The 15,949-nt window shown below is 41.1% G+C and overlaps 1 protein-coding gene across 1 annotated transcript in view; it reads left to right on the forward strand.

Moving 5' to 3' along the window:
• Positions 1-1,165: 1,165 nt before the first annotated feature.
• The window catches only part of EPG5 (ectopic P-granules 5 autophagy tethering factor), a gene marked incomplete at its 5' end in the record, with an annotated part of 60,562 nt that continues 45,778 nt past the window's right edge, over positions 1,166-15,949 (forward strand). The window contains 11 exons of the mRNA XM_010175293.1: positions 1,166-2,104; positions 3,924-4,167; positions 5,046-5,182; positions 5,753-5,860; positions 6,867-6,940; positions 7,888-7,996; positions 8,525-8,639; positions 9,188-9,338; positions 10,347-10,502; positions 10,844-11,001; positions 15,552-15,706. Of these exons, the coding sequence (XP_010173595.1) occupies positions 1,166-2,104; positions 3,924-4,167; positions 5,046-5,182; positions 5,753-5,860; positions 6,867-6,940; positions 7,888-7,996; positions 8,525-8,639; positions 9,188-9,338; positions 10,347-10,502; positions 10,844-11,001; positions 15,552-15,706 (2,346 nt within the window). The remainder of the gene's footprint in view (positions 2,105-3,923; positions 4,168-5,045; positions 5,183-5,752; positions 5,861-6,866; positions 6,941-7,887; positions 7,997-8,524; positions 8,640-9,187; positions 9,339-10,346; positions 10,503-10,843; positions 11,002-15,551; positions 15,707-15,949) is intronic.

The following is a 15,949-nucleotide window of genomic DNA, read 5'->3' on the forward strand; positions in this document are numbered from 1 at the left end:
GCTGTGTCGTGTTTGGCTGCCAGCTCAGTTACACTGTCACAGTAATACACTGGAAAGCACAGTCTGAAAGCACAGACAGCGTGTTGCCATTTTATAAAGAAGCTGTGAGCAGGTGCTTGGAGTAAAATTAGGCTTGAGATCGAGGTTTAGCTTGGGCCTTGATATGAGCTGTTTTCATGTATGCCCTCTCTTAAGGTAAAGTCATGTCAGATGTTTAGTGAAAGTAGAGGTGATACTGTCAGCAGGTTTCCAAAACTGCAATTTTTTTCCCCTGTCATGGAGGAATATTGAGAGCTTTTACTAATTCCAGCAGTGTTCTTTGTTATATTATCTGGGTCGTGGAAACTGGAGCGCTGTAACCTAGCTCTTACCAGTTTTCCTTTCAATAAACTGGTAGGTGTATGCAAACAGTTTATAAGTTGTCAAAACCATTTGCCAGTTTTTTGTTTTACATATAGGCAAATGATTTACAATTTGACAAAATCTTTGTTAATTTCCAGTGCAACTTTGTTTCCCCTGCTGTGTTTAGGGAACTAAACTACACCTTAGACTAGGTTAGTGGGAACTGTTTACCTCCACATTGAGTGGATAATCTTAAAGGCCACTACTAAGTCTTTCTACATCTCTAGCATGTAATGCCTATTTTGGTATTTGTACAGATTTTGTGATTGCTTTAGACTTTAATTAGGGGATGCATTCCAGACTTTCTTTGTTCTGGAAGTACTTTTTCAAAAATAATCTTCTGTTCATTAAAATATTTCTGTAAAACTTAAGATGAATCTCGACATAACTTCTTGTGACTTGATAAAATCCAGCGACTCTTTTCAGAGTTCAGGGTCTTGTTGTTTTGATTATTTTATATGTTAATGAAGTACTCTGTCCTGGGACATTTATAGCTTTCTATGTCGAAATGTTGAAGCATTGTTCAAGAAGTGGCGAGGAAAATAGATGCTGATAGACAGCCTTAAAAGGGCAGCTAAAGAACAAGGATCTCTTTGGTGCATTTGTTTTTACCTTTAATAATATGAAAATTAATGTGTTAAGTAGGGGTTTTTGGAGTTGTGATGTTGAGAAATACTGGTTTTGGTGATGATGAATTTTGGGCTGAAAGGAAGAAGGATTCACTTGGTAGTGACACTCTGTTAATTTTTTTTCCCCACCCTAGGAAAAAAAGAAAAAAAGTAATGAGGATTCCCAGATACAGGAGTCTGATGATGTCTTCCTCCATCCTGTGGCAGAAGTGTCTTCTCAAGCCTCTAAAGTGCAAGTGGAACATCCTGGAGAATTTACAGAAATTCATCTCAGTGATGAAGTAGATGATGGAAAAACTATAAATGATGTGTGTGACATCCCCCAGAGTAATTTATCTTCGGCATGTGAAGGGTCTTCGACAGTGACTCTAGAGCCTTCTGCAGGTGCAGGAGAGTTCAAAGCTGACCCTTCCCATGAGGAATGTGCGAGGGATGCTGAGAAGAGCAGAAAAAGCAAGTTGGAGAAACCTCACAGCCCTGTGGAGGCAGTTGCTAGTGGGTCAGGAAACTCTGTTTTATTGAGTAGTACCTTTCATTCCAGTGCTGCTGGCTCTCAGACAGGAGCAGGCTTTGCAGGGGACAAGGAAACTGAAAATGCACAAGATGTTAAAAATCCTCTTGTCCGTTCTTCAGAGAAGCTTCCTCTTAGTCTGTCACAGCTCTCTGAGAAATCCAAAGCATGTGTCCAGCGATCAGGATTGAAACCACTTTATCCAAACTTGTCAAGTGAATTGTCATATGAGAGACCAACCGTGATAGCAGTTAAACCCCTTTTGCACAATGAAAGGCTGTATCCAGAGCTCCCATCCGAACCAGAACTGGTGCCATTTACCAGAGAACAGCTGAAAATTTTTGAGCCGTGTTCATGGTTGGAGAACGTCGACTCCTATGCGGAGGAGTTTGAAAGTGTTGCTCATCAGGACAGGCACGAATTTTATGAACTGCTGCTGAACTACCTGCGCTGCAGGAAGCAGCTGCTGCTGGCTGAGGCGGAGCTGCAGACGATGACGACAGACTGCCAAAACGTTAAGGGGAGATTATGGACTTTTAAAGAAGAACAGAAAACTGTGCAGGTGCTGTTGCTGAACCTACTTTTAAACCCAAACTATTTGGATATGATTCCAGATGTTAATTTTCCTTGCTGTCAAGTTTATTGTGTTTAAGCCGTCTTGTTTTAAAAGAGATAGTTGCCTTTGCTTTCTGTCTCTCTGCTAACCCCCCACCCCCCCTAGTACTTCAGAGTATCATCCCATTGAGAATTAAGACAGTTTGTTGTTTGATTTTTAAACTCTGATGAGTGTAGGGTTGTGGGATCTCTGGTGGTGGGTTCTTGGAGTCAGACTCCTGCCTGTAGTCAGTCAGAATGAGCTGTGTGCAGCCAGCTGGTAGCCTTGGGTGAAGTTTATATCACACTACTACAAGGAGATACAGGGGGAACGTGGTGGAGCAGGACTTCAGAATGACTGTAGTGGTGATGTCCCATCTGGCCTGCTGCCTGTAGTGACAGTTTTCACTGACGTCATTCCTGACTGTCCTGCTGTCAGAGGTGGCAGCTGCATTGAAGCCTGAGTCATGCTCGTGGGTGACCCTGTTCCTCCAAGCACAGGGAGTGCCAGGTCCATCCAGGTTCAGTAACTGTTGCTCTGTAAGTGGTGCTGTGATTTGAGTCACTTGCAGGACGGTTATGGTACCCTGTAGCATTTCTGTCCACAAACCAGAGCGGTCTGGGGAGCTCTTTAATACACACATCAGAAATATTTTCTCACAAAGTCATTCTGTGTAACTTGTTTTTTGAGCTGGACGCTACAGTGGGAGTGAATGAAATAGTTCTGGTGCTGTTTATAGCCAACACATTATCAAAACTGTCCAAGTACCTCAGTATGTGGTGGCTTTTACTCTTGTTTCTGTGAGTGCAGAACCTCTCCTGTGCAGTGCCTCAGAGGTGAGATGTTGAGAGACATCTGCTGAGCAGACTTCAATCCTTTCCTTGTTACTAAGGAATAACACTGAACCTCATCTGACTCTCAGTTTTGTGTTGTTTGCTGTTTACACTGAAGCAGTTTTGGCTTCACCCTTACATCCCCACTGGGTATCCTGTATTTGGATAAGCTTTCTGCTAGCTTATTCCATCCTGATTCACTCTATATTTATTGTATGTCCAGAATAATTGTTATCTTTATATATCTTTATAAGATTCTTATTGTCCTAACCTAGGAAACATGGGGATACTTTCAAACTAAGCTTCCAAAGTGCTGTCTCTGAAGCATGTTTTCTGGTGGCATAAAAGAATGGCAGGAATGTTATGTATTGTGGTTTTCTTGTGCTGAAGAATTAGAGATGGGACAAAGGAAAACTGGCCTCAGCTTTTAATTCCAGTTTGCTAAAAAGTTAGAGTACAGTTCTTTCTGAAAATTTTAAATGTACAATGGGGAATTGTTATAAATATTCAGTTCTGGGAGCTTAGAAAAATATCTATCTTGTTTAAGTACATATTTTAGCTTTAAAATAGCAGATCCAAGTATTTATGGAATAAATATATGGAATATATATGGAATAAATAAACCCAGAAGCAGTTGTACTCACTGGGAGTAGAGACATCTGATTTTGTTCACATCTGTCGGTGATACAGACAAGTCACTTCACGTCTGTTTCTAAATCCGAATTATTGAGGGTGTATAGAGTAATTTTTTTCAGAAGTCAGGGATATGAATCTTCAGTAATCAGCAGCTCTATGTTCCAACATGTTTGTCTTTTCCACCTGTAAACTGACCCCTTTTATGAAAGCTTTGAAATCTGTTGAGAAGAGGGTTATGTCGAGGTTAATTTCTGTAAGCGTTCTTGACCCTACAAAATCATAAAGCTGCTTACATAGAATAATGGCTTTCTTTTCAGGGTGTCTGTGCAGATCAGTGCAAAGTGACAGGTCACCATCGCTACCAGACAGTGGAGCTGAATGAAAACGTCTTGGGGGAACTGAAGAAGCTGTTTGAAGCCAAAGCAGAGCACGTGCATCAGACACTGGCGCTGCACTCGTACACTTCGGTGTTGTCCCGGTTGCAAGTGGAGTCGTATGTCTACAGGTTGCTCAGCAGCTCGTCCCTGCTGAGATCAGTGGCTCTTCAGCAGCAAGAACAAGGTGTGTGGCTGGTCTGGACCTGCTGCCTGTGATGTTCAGGGTGCTCAGCATCTGGTTCACCTGCAGTTTGTGAGTCTCGTGGTGGAATTTGTATACTGGAGTATTTCTCCTCTGACACTTAAAACCTGCTGGTCATACATAGGGATCAGCAAAACTTCTTCTCACAAGAAGATCTCCAATTCTCCTTATCTTATTCACCTGCAGAGTGGAAACTGAATGCAAGAGTGCCTTCTTCTGTCCAGGCTGTATACTGCCACTGATTACTGTAGAGGAAGATGAGGTGGAATGGGACAGCCAGACTCTAGTCTCTTGTCAAAGGCACTGAATAATACCATCCCTTTTCCAGATTCATTATGGACAATTCTAAAATCAGCTAGATATTCTTCCTGCTTTACTTCCTCTTGGAAGACCATTTGAAATTTCTCAGCTCTAATGCTTAGAAATCTTTTGTTTTCATCATAAATGTATTACTTATTTGGGTTTGTGCCAGTATAATCTTTTAGCTAAAGTATTCCTCCCCTTCCTGCCCCCGATATTTATCCTTCCTAATCCTCCTCCCTTTGCCCCACAACCCCCAGATAGTTTATATGCGTAGTAGAGGGTGGTTCTTAAAAGGCCTTCCCTCAACATAAACTTTTAATGAGAGTTACTGTAGTATATTCTTCTTGTGATTAGCATCCATTTCTTAATTATAAGATTTAATAAAGTACTCTAAATAAGTGTTCTTCTCTGTTAGATTTTACAAGAACCTGTGGAGGAATATCTTGTTATCTGTAGATAGAGAGAGCAAGCTTTCTGTATAGCCCCAAAAACACTACTTTTGCTACTGTTCTTGAGACTGCTTGTCAAAGCTCCTTCTTTCTGTGTTTAATTTACAGTTTCCAAGCCTTCAGAAAATCTTTCTTCAGACTTGAGCCATTTGAAGGAGTGTATCAGTGTCCTTTTCAGTTTTACTCGCAGAGTTATCGAAGATCCTCAGTTTCAAAGTGACCTTCTCATGTGGCTGCAGAGACTGGTAAGGGAGTAAGCATGAAAGTATCTGTTTGATCCAGCACGAGGGATGAATTCAGGAGTTATTTCTGAAAATGGTGCTGTCTCTCTTGCTGTCCCATGTGCAATGATTTTTTTGGTGTTTGTTCTACTTGAGGAATAGAATCTGTTAGTGAATCTGTAGAATGAATTCCCTTGTGTAATGAAGTCAGTGGAGGTCAGCAGCATTAATGAGGACTGGCACCCAAGCAGCCAACACTGCTCCAAGTGGACTTAATATTCATGATGCTTTTACTTATTTTGAAAGTAAAACTATTCAAATGACTGTTGTAATTTTTGAGAAACTTCTGTTCTTACTGAATTCTAAATAAATCAGTTTTAAATGCAGTTGTAATTTTTCAGAGAAAATGATTTATGGCTCATCAGTCAAGCAAGCAGACTTTAAAATATTGTTCTCTTGTAACTCGCTGTGAAAATTGAGGCTTGTTATAAAGAATGGGAAGAGAAATGAAAAAACTGAATTGCTCTAGTTAGCAGGACTATAAAGGAATGAACCTTGAAATTGTTTACAAGACTCCCATATACTTCCCTTCAGGTGTCAGTGCTGCAAAGAATTGGCTGTCCAGGTGACCATCTCTTCCTTTTCAACCACATCCTTCGGTGTCCAGCTGGGATCAGCGAATGGGCTGTTCCATTCATTCAGGTGTGAATGTTGAATTCTTTATTGTTGGAAGGTTGGAATGGGAGTGGAGTGAGTAGGAGAGGAGAATGTCTTGTGCCTAGTCAATCCCTGATGACTGCTGTGTGTTTACAGGTGTGTTGGAATCATGGTAACAAGTGAGGGGTTTGTCAAGGGGTGTGTTTACCCATGTTAGCCCAACCATGAGCAGGTAAACAAGGAAATGCTCTTCTAACTCTTGGCTAGAGAGACTCTGTGAAAGGGAGTCAAGGACTTGTGGTGCCCCTCAGAGGGACTTACGCAGCAGCAGGTTTTGGGATTGCTCTTCAAGAAAAGGAAAGAATATTTAGACTTAGGGCAGCAACTATATATGAGACAAGTGAGGCTGGAGGCAGCTCTGCAGTGTATAAGGGATGAGGAAGGACGTATTCTTATAGCCTGTGCATTGAAATAGGACCGGTTTCCCTGTAAATTTTGTTAGGTTATTTCCAGGGCAAGGGTTCACTTTGTATTGGTCAGAGGGAGTGCAGATATCCAAAGGCACTAGGGTGTTCTTGCAAAGAATGTTTTTATTCCCGCTAGAGGGGAAGATATTGGAAATCGAGCTGTAGGAAAAGGATTGCAATTACACTAACAGGGGAAAGGCAGCAAATGAATAGTTAGTGTCCTAACTTCCCCTGTGCTCACCATCCCAGTGCCACCTGGTGCCCAGTTGTGCAGGTGAAATTAAGAGAGAATTTGCCTTTTTGTGGAGTTTTTTCTTTTTTTTTCTTTTTTCCTCCTTTAAATTAATTTCTGTAAGTACTTCTTTTGGAAAGCTCCCAATATTTTACCATAGCAATACTTTTTCCAGGGTGTGGGAATTGTGTTTTATACTTTTTGGTCTGAACAAAAAGCTAGTGAAAAATGTGAAACTCAAAATTTGAATTTATCTGACAAAACTAATTTGCCCTTTGTTTTACTTGGACTGTAACTTTATTTAGATTTGCTTAATTTTTTTATTTTTTATTTTTTTTGCATTTAATTTCAGATCAAAGTCTTGGATAACCCATCAGGTGTCTTTCATTTCATGCAATCTCTTGCCTTGCTTATGTCTCCTGTCAAGTAAGTATGAATAAGATTTTATAAATACATTCAGGTTATTTAAGAGTAGAAAATAATGACACAAGATCTACTTAGAAAATCCTGAAAGTTCCTTGCAGGCAAAGTCATAAAAGCTGGCACAAATAAGAGATTCATAGTTTACTTGGAACTCTACTTACTCATTCATCTTAAAATACAGCCTTTATCAAGTCCAGCCATAAACCTAACACTGATGAGGCCACTGCTAGCCCATGTCCCTAAGCATCACATCTACACATCTGTTAAATCCCTCCAGGGATGGGGACTCCACCACTGCCCTGGGCAACCCCTTCCAATGCCTCAGAACCCTTGCAGCAAAGAAATTCTTCCTCACATCCCATCTCAACTGCCCTGGGCACAACTGGAGCCCATTTCCTCTTGTCCTGTCCCTTGGGCCTTGGTTGAACAGACCCCCCCCCACCTCTCTCTCCCCTCCTCCAAGGGACTTGCACAGAGCCACAAGGTCTCCCCTCAGCCTCCTTTGCTCCAGCCTCAACACCCCCAGTTCCCTCAGCCACAAGGGAACTCAGCACACTTGTGCTCCAGACCCTTCCCCAGCTCCGGTGCCCTTCTCTGGACACACTCCAGCACCTCCATGTCCTTCTTGGACTCAGGGGCCCAACACTGAACCCAGCACTCCAGCTGCGGCCTCACCAGTGCCCAGTGCAGGGTGAAGAGAACTTCCCTGCTCCTACTGGCCACACTGGTGCTGATCCAGGCCACGATGCCCTTGGCCTTCTTGGCCACCTGGCCACACTTGTGGCTATCAACTAACACCCCCATGTCCCCCTCTCTGCCAGGCAGCTTTGTGACATACTTGTTCATTTCTTGTATCTGTTTTTTTAATATCTTCTCTAAACTGAAAGATTACTTAATTCAGAATTTTTAATTTCGTAGTATTTTCTAAACTTGATTTTTCATTAAATCAGAAATCGGGTGGACTTCATGTGCCATATGAAACCAAGCGAAAGGAAAAGTTCCTCTTCATCTGGGAAAGAATCTGGAAACTGGACCCTGGTAGATGAAGGAGGAGAAGAGGTACAGCAACTTACTTCTGGATTTTTTTTTCTGTTTTTCTCTTTGTGCTTTTGCTCAAGGTTGTTGTATTGATTTTGTGAAATGGAGGAAAAAACCTGATGTTCATTTAAAAAGCCTAATTTAAAACTTAGATCTCCTTTACTCTCCTTTTATCTCTGTGATATAACTGTAGATAGTGTAGCTTCCAGGAATGAGTATTAATGCTAACATTCTGTGATTAATAGATAGAATTTAAACATTTGAGCTATTGCATGCAAAAGGAGGGTGGAAGTAGACATATGTTTAAATAGGTGCTTCCCTTCAGAAGCTGGTTGGACCAACATAGCGTTGCCTCTAGTTCTGTTTCCTAGCTGATGAGGGCTCTTATGTAGAAACAGATGGAAGAGGAATTTAGGGGGTTGTGTGTATGCGAAGGAGTGTTCATTTGTACCTTGTTTTTATTCTTCTTACAAGCAAACTGTAATTAGTACAGTAGTGAAGCCCTTTTTTAATTGCAAAGCTACTAAAAGCGACTATATTTGTCTATAGGATGAGGATCCTGAAACAGGCTGGATTCTGCTTTTGGAAGATGACTTGATTTCCGTGTTGTCACAGTTTCCATTTCATGAACTCTTTCAGCAGTTCCTTGGGTTTAAGTCTGGAGGTAAATCAGCTGCTGAAGAATTATTCATCATTTTGCTTACGGTGATTGTATTAATGACTAAAACCGGCAAGAATGCTGCTGCATTATGGGAATCTCTTGAGTGAAGTAATAATGAACCTGTGCAACAGACTAAATAGATGAGATGGATGTGGGATAACTTAAAAACTTACAGAAGACTAGCATGCAAAATGTTAGAGTCCTTTCCTTTAGTTTTGACCTGCTTGGCAATCAGACTCACAAATGTGCTTTCAGAACTAAGTTTTCCCCTTTGCTTCTTAGCCGTAGTGTTACTGTGATTTTTCTCCAATTATTTATTCATTCTTTATTTTGCTAATTCTCTGGACCCAAAGTACATGAAGGTAATTGCTTTCTAGAGGTCTTATAAACTGCATAGTTTATAACTAACAGTGGACGACTTGACAGCTATATGGTGATGCTGTCGCTAACAATATATGGCTATATCGTTACTTTGAGTGCTTGTTAAGTTACTTAAAAAAAATCCAGATTCACACATCTTTTTGAGACTTATTTTTCTGTCTGGGTCTTAGGTGCTTATTTTCCTGAAAAAACAACTCCCCAGGAGATGATGAAGATTTTTGCTTTTGCAAACTCCTTAGTGGAACTTCTGTCTGCAGGGTTAGAAACGTTTAACAGAGCGCGGTACCGACAGTTTGTGAAGCGAATTGGTCAGCTGATCAAGTAAGAGGATGTCTTCTCTGTGATACCATTAAATCTTTCATACAGTCTCATTTAAAGTTCAGAACTACTTAAAAAAAACACCAAACCCCAAAAAATCAATCAAACAAACAAAAAAAAAACCCAACAAAAAACCTCCCCAAACCAAACAAAAAAACCCCTCCAAATCCCACCAACCAAAACAAAAAACCCAAACAGTTCTTGAGTAGAATGTGCCCCAAGAGTTGGTCAGTTTAGGGTTAGCCAATCTGTGAATCTGAAATCCCAGGCTCCTTGACTCTGAAGCTGCCTGCGAGGTGGGGAGTTGCAAAGTTGAAATGCCATGGGTACAAAGGAGTCAGGTGAGTTCTGAACACCAAGCTGAATTCCATCAGGGGTGTGCTTGGGCTTGTCTTGAAAGGTGACTGAAATGCAACAGTTTCTCGAATCACCCCTGTTTATAACCAGTGTTACTGCTTTCTTTCTCTTGTTATCCCAGATTGTTTGTTTTAAGGTTTTTAATTTTCTCCTTGAAAATTGTCAATGTAACTGAAACCTAAAAGTTACTCTTTATTTTTGAATCTCTAGCAATCTCTAGCCACTTTGTGTGGCTTCTATGAGTGTGTTTTCAAGGGCAACACAGTTAAATTAGAAACAAATTCCATGGTTTTCGTTGTGTTATTAGAGAGCAGTAACTTTCTAAGTGTAATTATTCCTGTATGAGCTCTTTGCTTGTACTACAACTTCATAAGGTAGGACTACCTTAAAGATCCAAAGTTCATACATAAACTAATTTAGTATAAAAGAATATTATGCATTGTTTGCTTGCAAGGAAGGCTAGCACAGGAATTTTAGATTAACTGTGTCTGAAACGGGGAGGGAAATGCTATCTGTATGGAAATCTGTGGAAGCCAGAGGACAAGGGTTGAACTTGTCTCTTGCCTAGACTAATCGAGTTGCACTTGTCTGTGTTTTTATATGGTGATGACGTACGTAATGATCCTTCTTTGACTTGTTTGTTCTACTGTGTAGGATGACACTTTGTCATGTGAGCGACCACTGGGCCCAGTATGTTAGCGGCAATAAACAATATGGACCAGTAACACATCCCTACTCTGTAGAAAAATTGCAACTGGAGTTTGATGAGCTGTTTTTTAGAGCTGTTCTACATGTTCTGAAGGCAAAAAGGTAGGCTGTCCAATGTGATTGATGCTGGCTTCATCTTGGAGGAGTTAGATGATTGAAAGTAGGAATTGCAGTAGCTTTAAATACTTAATGGTTTAAACAAGACAGGATTTTCCAGCATATTGGTAGTATTAAGATGAGTTACACCTTGAATTCCAGCATCTGGCAGAAGCTCTGGGGGCTAGTTCAGTTCTGTGTAAGTTTAGCTCAGAATTTGAGATGCTAAGACACATCATCACATTCCTCATTCCGTTATATGGCAGAGATGTGGGTATATGTCTCCTTTTCAAATGTTGTGATTTATTAGAGTGAAACTGTTTCTATCACCTCTTCAAACCCAACAGGTTGGGAGTCTGGTTGTTCATGTCTGAGATGCCTTATGGAACCTTATCCAGCAACATGCTTTGGAGGCTCTTCTTTGTTATGCACTGTGCAGAGAGCGAGCACCTGGAAAAGCTCTGTTCTACTCTGCAACCTGCCGAATGCAAACAAAGACTGAAAGGTAGAATTCCTACACTGGGAACCAATTCTAATAGATTCAGCTACTGCTGCCTCAGCTATGAGTTTAATTCTTTGGAGGTTTGTTTGTTAAATACACCCTCAGCAGCAGCATGGCTGGTCCAGAGGCCCGAGAAATGTTTTGGGCAGTTCATGGGCTTCCAATACTTGTTTGACCAAACTCTTATTTTAACAGGAGTTGTTGTATTTACAGTCCTTTTAGTTTTCTCTCTAATAGTGATTGCTACTGGCTGCTTCAGAGAGCTGCAAAAGTGCCCTGCAGTAGGTACATTGTGTACCTTGTGTATTCTTGTGCCAGGTCCCATCTTGACCTTTGATAGTACTTGGAGAGTGAGTTTTATATCCTGAAGTAAAAACTTTTGTATCACTTAGGGTTTTTTTTTTTTTTTTGGTTGACCATTGGTTGAGCTGTTGATATTTGTATAAATGTCACAGTCCTCTTTTTCCCCCTAAACTTACTAGTTTTGGCTTCATTAACTTACATTGTGGGAAATCTGCTTATCTTCCACACTGACAAATGTTTCCCTTATCTAAAGCTACCTTTTCATTTTTTTCTTGTCCTATATGCCACCATTCCTTTCTCTTTCCCCTTGATTTCTGTCCTGTGTTGATTTCCACAGTGATTGTGGTGGCTTCAGCTATACCAGAGTTATGTAGAAGCCAGCTGGAATGCTGCTTTCCCTTTACTGCTGCCTTCATGGAAAATATTTTGGGACTTGATTGACAGGGAGACAGGTAAACAAAGCAGTAACTCCCTACTTCACAGCCTCTTTGCTGTCTTCAGGGAAAGCAAATCTCACTCTCAGTCAGTTTTACTTTTCAGCTAGCTGGTAGCCCAGATAGCTGTCACCGCATCCACCAAGTCTTTTGATGGAGAGGTAGAAGAAAACTGTGATCTCAGGAGGTTACTGAGCATAATGACTCTATGCAAGCTCAGCTAACACTTAGGCAATTTATGCAGAGTGAGAGAGGGATATGAAGACTCTACCTGTGTACATTTTAGGAAGTGCTCATCTGTTTTGGCTGGCAAGTGCTAATCAGTAGCAGTTACACTGTTTCAGCAGGACTATTTTTAATGTTTGTTTTTGCAAGACATTCTGACTGCCTCTCAGACAAAGAGAATGTAGTATTATATTGTGGGTTGCAGATCTGACAGTAACAAACACTAAATTTCTTTTGTTTTGTTCGAGCTTTGTTTTGCTTCTAGCTAACTTCTATGTTTTAAAGACCCTGATGTGCTGATGGAGGATATTTTTATCCTCTACATTCTCCTTGATGGGTTATGTCAGCACAATACTATTTTTCACAAATGTCTAGACAGGGAATATCAACAGTTCTTTCAGTGAAATCCATCTGATCTTCTAAAATAGCTTCTTTTGACTGACACTTACCAGTATAATGCTGACTTAATTTCCTTCAATTCATACACTAGAAGACCATGGCAATAACATTCTCTTGGAAGAGAGCCTTTTTTATTGATTTCCCTCCCCAAATTAACTTTGAGAAATGTTAAGAGCGGTAAATCTACACATGGTAGCAAACCTTGGTAATTGATGGAAGCTTTAGGGTTGTGCATACAGCGGTGTGAGCATAGTTGCTTTACAGGGATGGGTAGAAATAACATAAAATGGGGTGCAGTGATATTGCTGCCTGACATCTAGACTACGAGAGCTACCAGGTATAAAATGACCCCCAGTGGAAATATGGGAAGTCTGCTTACTTGAGGTATTCTTGAGTGGACCAAATGTTAATAAATTTACTGTGGAACTCACATTCTCACTGGCAAGTGATGACCTAATAGTTTCTTCTTACTGTTTGATAACTGTGTTAGTACAAGGATGTGTTCTCTGTAAGTTTTATAAATAAAGGATTAACAGTTTTGTCTTTGCTGCCATTGCAATTGGCAATAAGAACCTGCTGAGCATAATTTCTGGTTACAGTTTCTTCACTGCCGTTACCAAGATGTGAGAAGCCACTGATTTTTAGAGTCTCTTGGAACTTGAATTGTAGTGTAATCAAGTGTGCAGAGAAGAAAGGAAATTGGCTAAAGTAGCATCTGTGTGGTGGAGATGTCATTGCTCCTCTGTGAGACGATAGGATTTAGGTGGAATTTCTTTTTCCCTTTTTCCTTATCCCCATCCATTGGTCCCAAGCTGTGGCTTGGTGTGGATTCAAGGTTGGTGTGGGGTCTGCAGCATGTGGAGCCCACAGGTGACCCCAGGTGCAGTGAAGAAGAAGGTGCAGCTGAAGCAGGAAGCTGGGAGATTGCAGGACTGTGGCTTGCAGCAGAGAATGTCTAGTGCACGTGTGCAGCTGGCAGCAGCCCTCCTCCTTCCTTTCATGGTCTTTGTTCTTAACTTTCCCAGATCCTGTTTTTCTCTTCTGTCCCCCTCCGAACCCCTTCTCTGTTGCTTAGCTGGTCTATGCCTAAGGAAACATAAGCACACATATCACGGTGCTAATATGACAATTACTGTCATAGGCATTCATGACTTGCATGTCCTTTCCCCACACTGTGGGTCATTCTGCTATGCCTTTATATATAGTGATGGCATAGTCTTTATTTTTTTTTTGTCCTTCTATATTACCTTAAAAAAAACTCTTTGTAAGATAAAAGATGGCATTAGAAAAGGAAGATGAATGGCTGAGACATTCCCTGGATGTCTGTCATATCCATCAGGAGTGTCATTTATCTTACTATATGGAAAAACTCTTTATTTAAATTGCACAATCCTCTAGCACACTGTTCACGAGGTCTTTTGCCTGTACAAGTCTGACCTTCTCAGGTTGAAGTACGCTTGCAAAATTCTTGAAAGCCCTTAAAATAGAATGTAAACTAAGTGGAAGTATTTAATCACGAGCATGCTGAGCACATGTCTGCGCAGGTTAAGTAGTTGAGTGCCACGATGAGTGTGTCTTCAGTGTATTCAACTGCTGTGATAAGATCACTGTCAACAGTGTTTGCTGGCATGTTATGCTTCAGTGGAAGCAGACCACTCTTCAAAACATTTTACAGCTCAAATGCAGCCTTCAATGCTTGTTTTGCTGCACGGACTTTCTTAAAATATTTTTTTTTCTTCTAAATAATTTTAAAAGGCCTGGACAAGTTTCTTTGTACCCTGACCTTCCTTTTGTCCTTCACCTTAGAGGAATGAAATGTTTATTTGCACTTGGCAACATCTTACTATTGGGTTTAAAGAATAAACCTGCTTTGAATTTCAGTGCAAGCATTTCTTAGCCTTCCTCACCTGTGCAATTTCAGTTCTCTGTTTTCAGAGAAATTTTCCAAACAAGTACATTTAGGAATTGTCTTGTACTGAGTTTGAGAAAACAAAACTGACCTTTCCTTGTAACTGTTGGACATAATCTAGGCCCAGAGCTGGGTGCTTGAAGTATTTTTATTTGTAATTGGCATAGAATGATCTCCCGAGTTTATTTGCTGCTTAGGATCATGGAATCACAGACTGGCTTGGATTGGAAGGGACCTTAAAGCTCATCCAGTTCCAACCTCCCTGCCAGCAGCAGGGACACCTTCCACTAGACCAGGTTGCTCAAAGCCTCATCCAGCCTGGCCGAGAACACTTCCAGGGAGGAGCAGCCACAGCTTCTCTGGCCAACCTGGGACACTGGCTCACCACCCTCACACCAAACAATTTCTTCCTCACATCTCCTCTCAGTCTCCCCTCTGACACTTTCAAGCCATCACCCCTTGTTGTCACCCCCTGCCCTGGGCCAAGGCCCCTCCCCAGCCTTCCTGGACCCCCTTCAGGTACTGGGAGGCCACTAGAAGGTCTCCCTGGAGCCTTCTCTTCTCCAGGCTGAACAGCCCCAACTCTCTCAGCCTGTCCTCACAGCAGAGCTGCTCCAGCCCTGGCATCATCCTGGTGGCCTCCTCTGCACTGGCTCCAGTAGCTCCATGTCCTTGTGGTGTTGGTGGCCCCAGCACTGGAGGCAGCACTGCAGGTGGCGTCTCATGGGAGCATGGTTTATGCAACGGGCAGAGTCTCTCAAAGTGATCAAAACCTCTCTGTTGTTGTTGGATGGGCTTAGTTTTAATCTTCTCTTGACTGTGTGCTAATTAAAACCTGCATTTTTCACATAATTTGGACTTAATCTGTGGAACTAATTACCCTAATATGTAATGGGAACCAAAACTGTGATAGCATTTTTAAAAAGCAAAAAGATTCAAGGGGTTCTTCCTGTGGATGATTGACACTGCATAGTGAAAGTAATAGTAAAAATTGAATTCCAGCTGACCTTGAAGCAGTTTTAGCGTTAATTATGAATGGCTAGAATAGTTAGTTAATTATATGGGCTCACCACATATTACAGTTTCTTGCACCTTGTTTTAAAGCAGCTGGTACCAGCTACTTCTGAAGAGAGGGTACTAATTCACAAGCTTCCAGTTATGTGAATTCCTTTGTCACTGTGTCCTTCTCTGCGACTGGACTGTGAATAAATGAATAGATGTTGATGATGTTTGTTCTGTAACACTTCTTTTAACATGTTTCTTTCACGTGGCTTTTTTTCTAGACCCAGAGCACCTTGAAAATTTTGAGAAGTATCTCAAATCAATGAACTGCTCAGAAGAAATCTGTCTGCTCACCACATTTGCTCAGATGGCACAAACCAAACGGGCTGATGTTGATGAGGATTTTATCAAAATCATTGCTCTGGAGATATATGAGGTGAGTAATATTACTGTTTTATTCGGGAAAAGGATGAGTGTACTCTTTTTCTTTTCTTTCTAACACTGGAAGGTGTGAAACATTCATGGCTTCTGTAGTTTGTTCTACTATGGAACTAAAAAAGTCCTGCTTCTGAGCTTTATAGTTTAATACTGAATTAAAATATCCTAGAAACTATGCTAAGGCACATGGGAAGACAGAAGGTGATTGGTGACAACCAACATGGCTTCACCAAGGGCAAAT

The sequence above is a fragment of the Antrostomus carolinensis genome, unplaced genomic scaffold, assembly GCF_000700745.2.
Source record: "Antrostomus carolinensis isolate BGI_N321 unplaced genomic scaffold, ASM70074v2 scaffold5019, whole genome shotgun sequence".
NCBI lineage: Eukaryota > Metazoa > Chordata > Aves > Caprimulgiformes > Caprimulgidae > Antrostomus > Antrostomus carolinensis.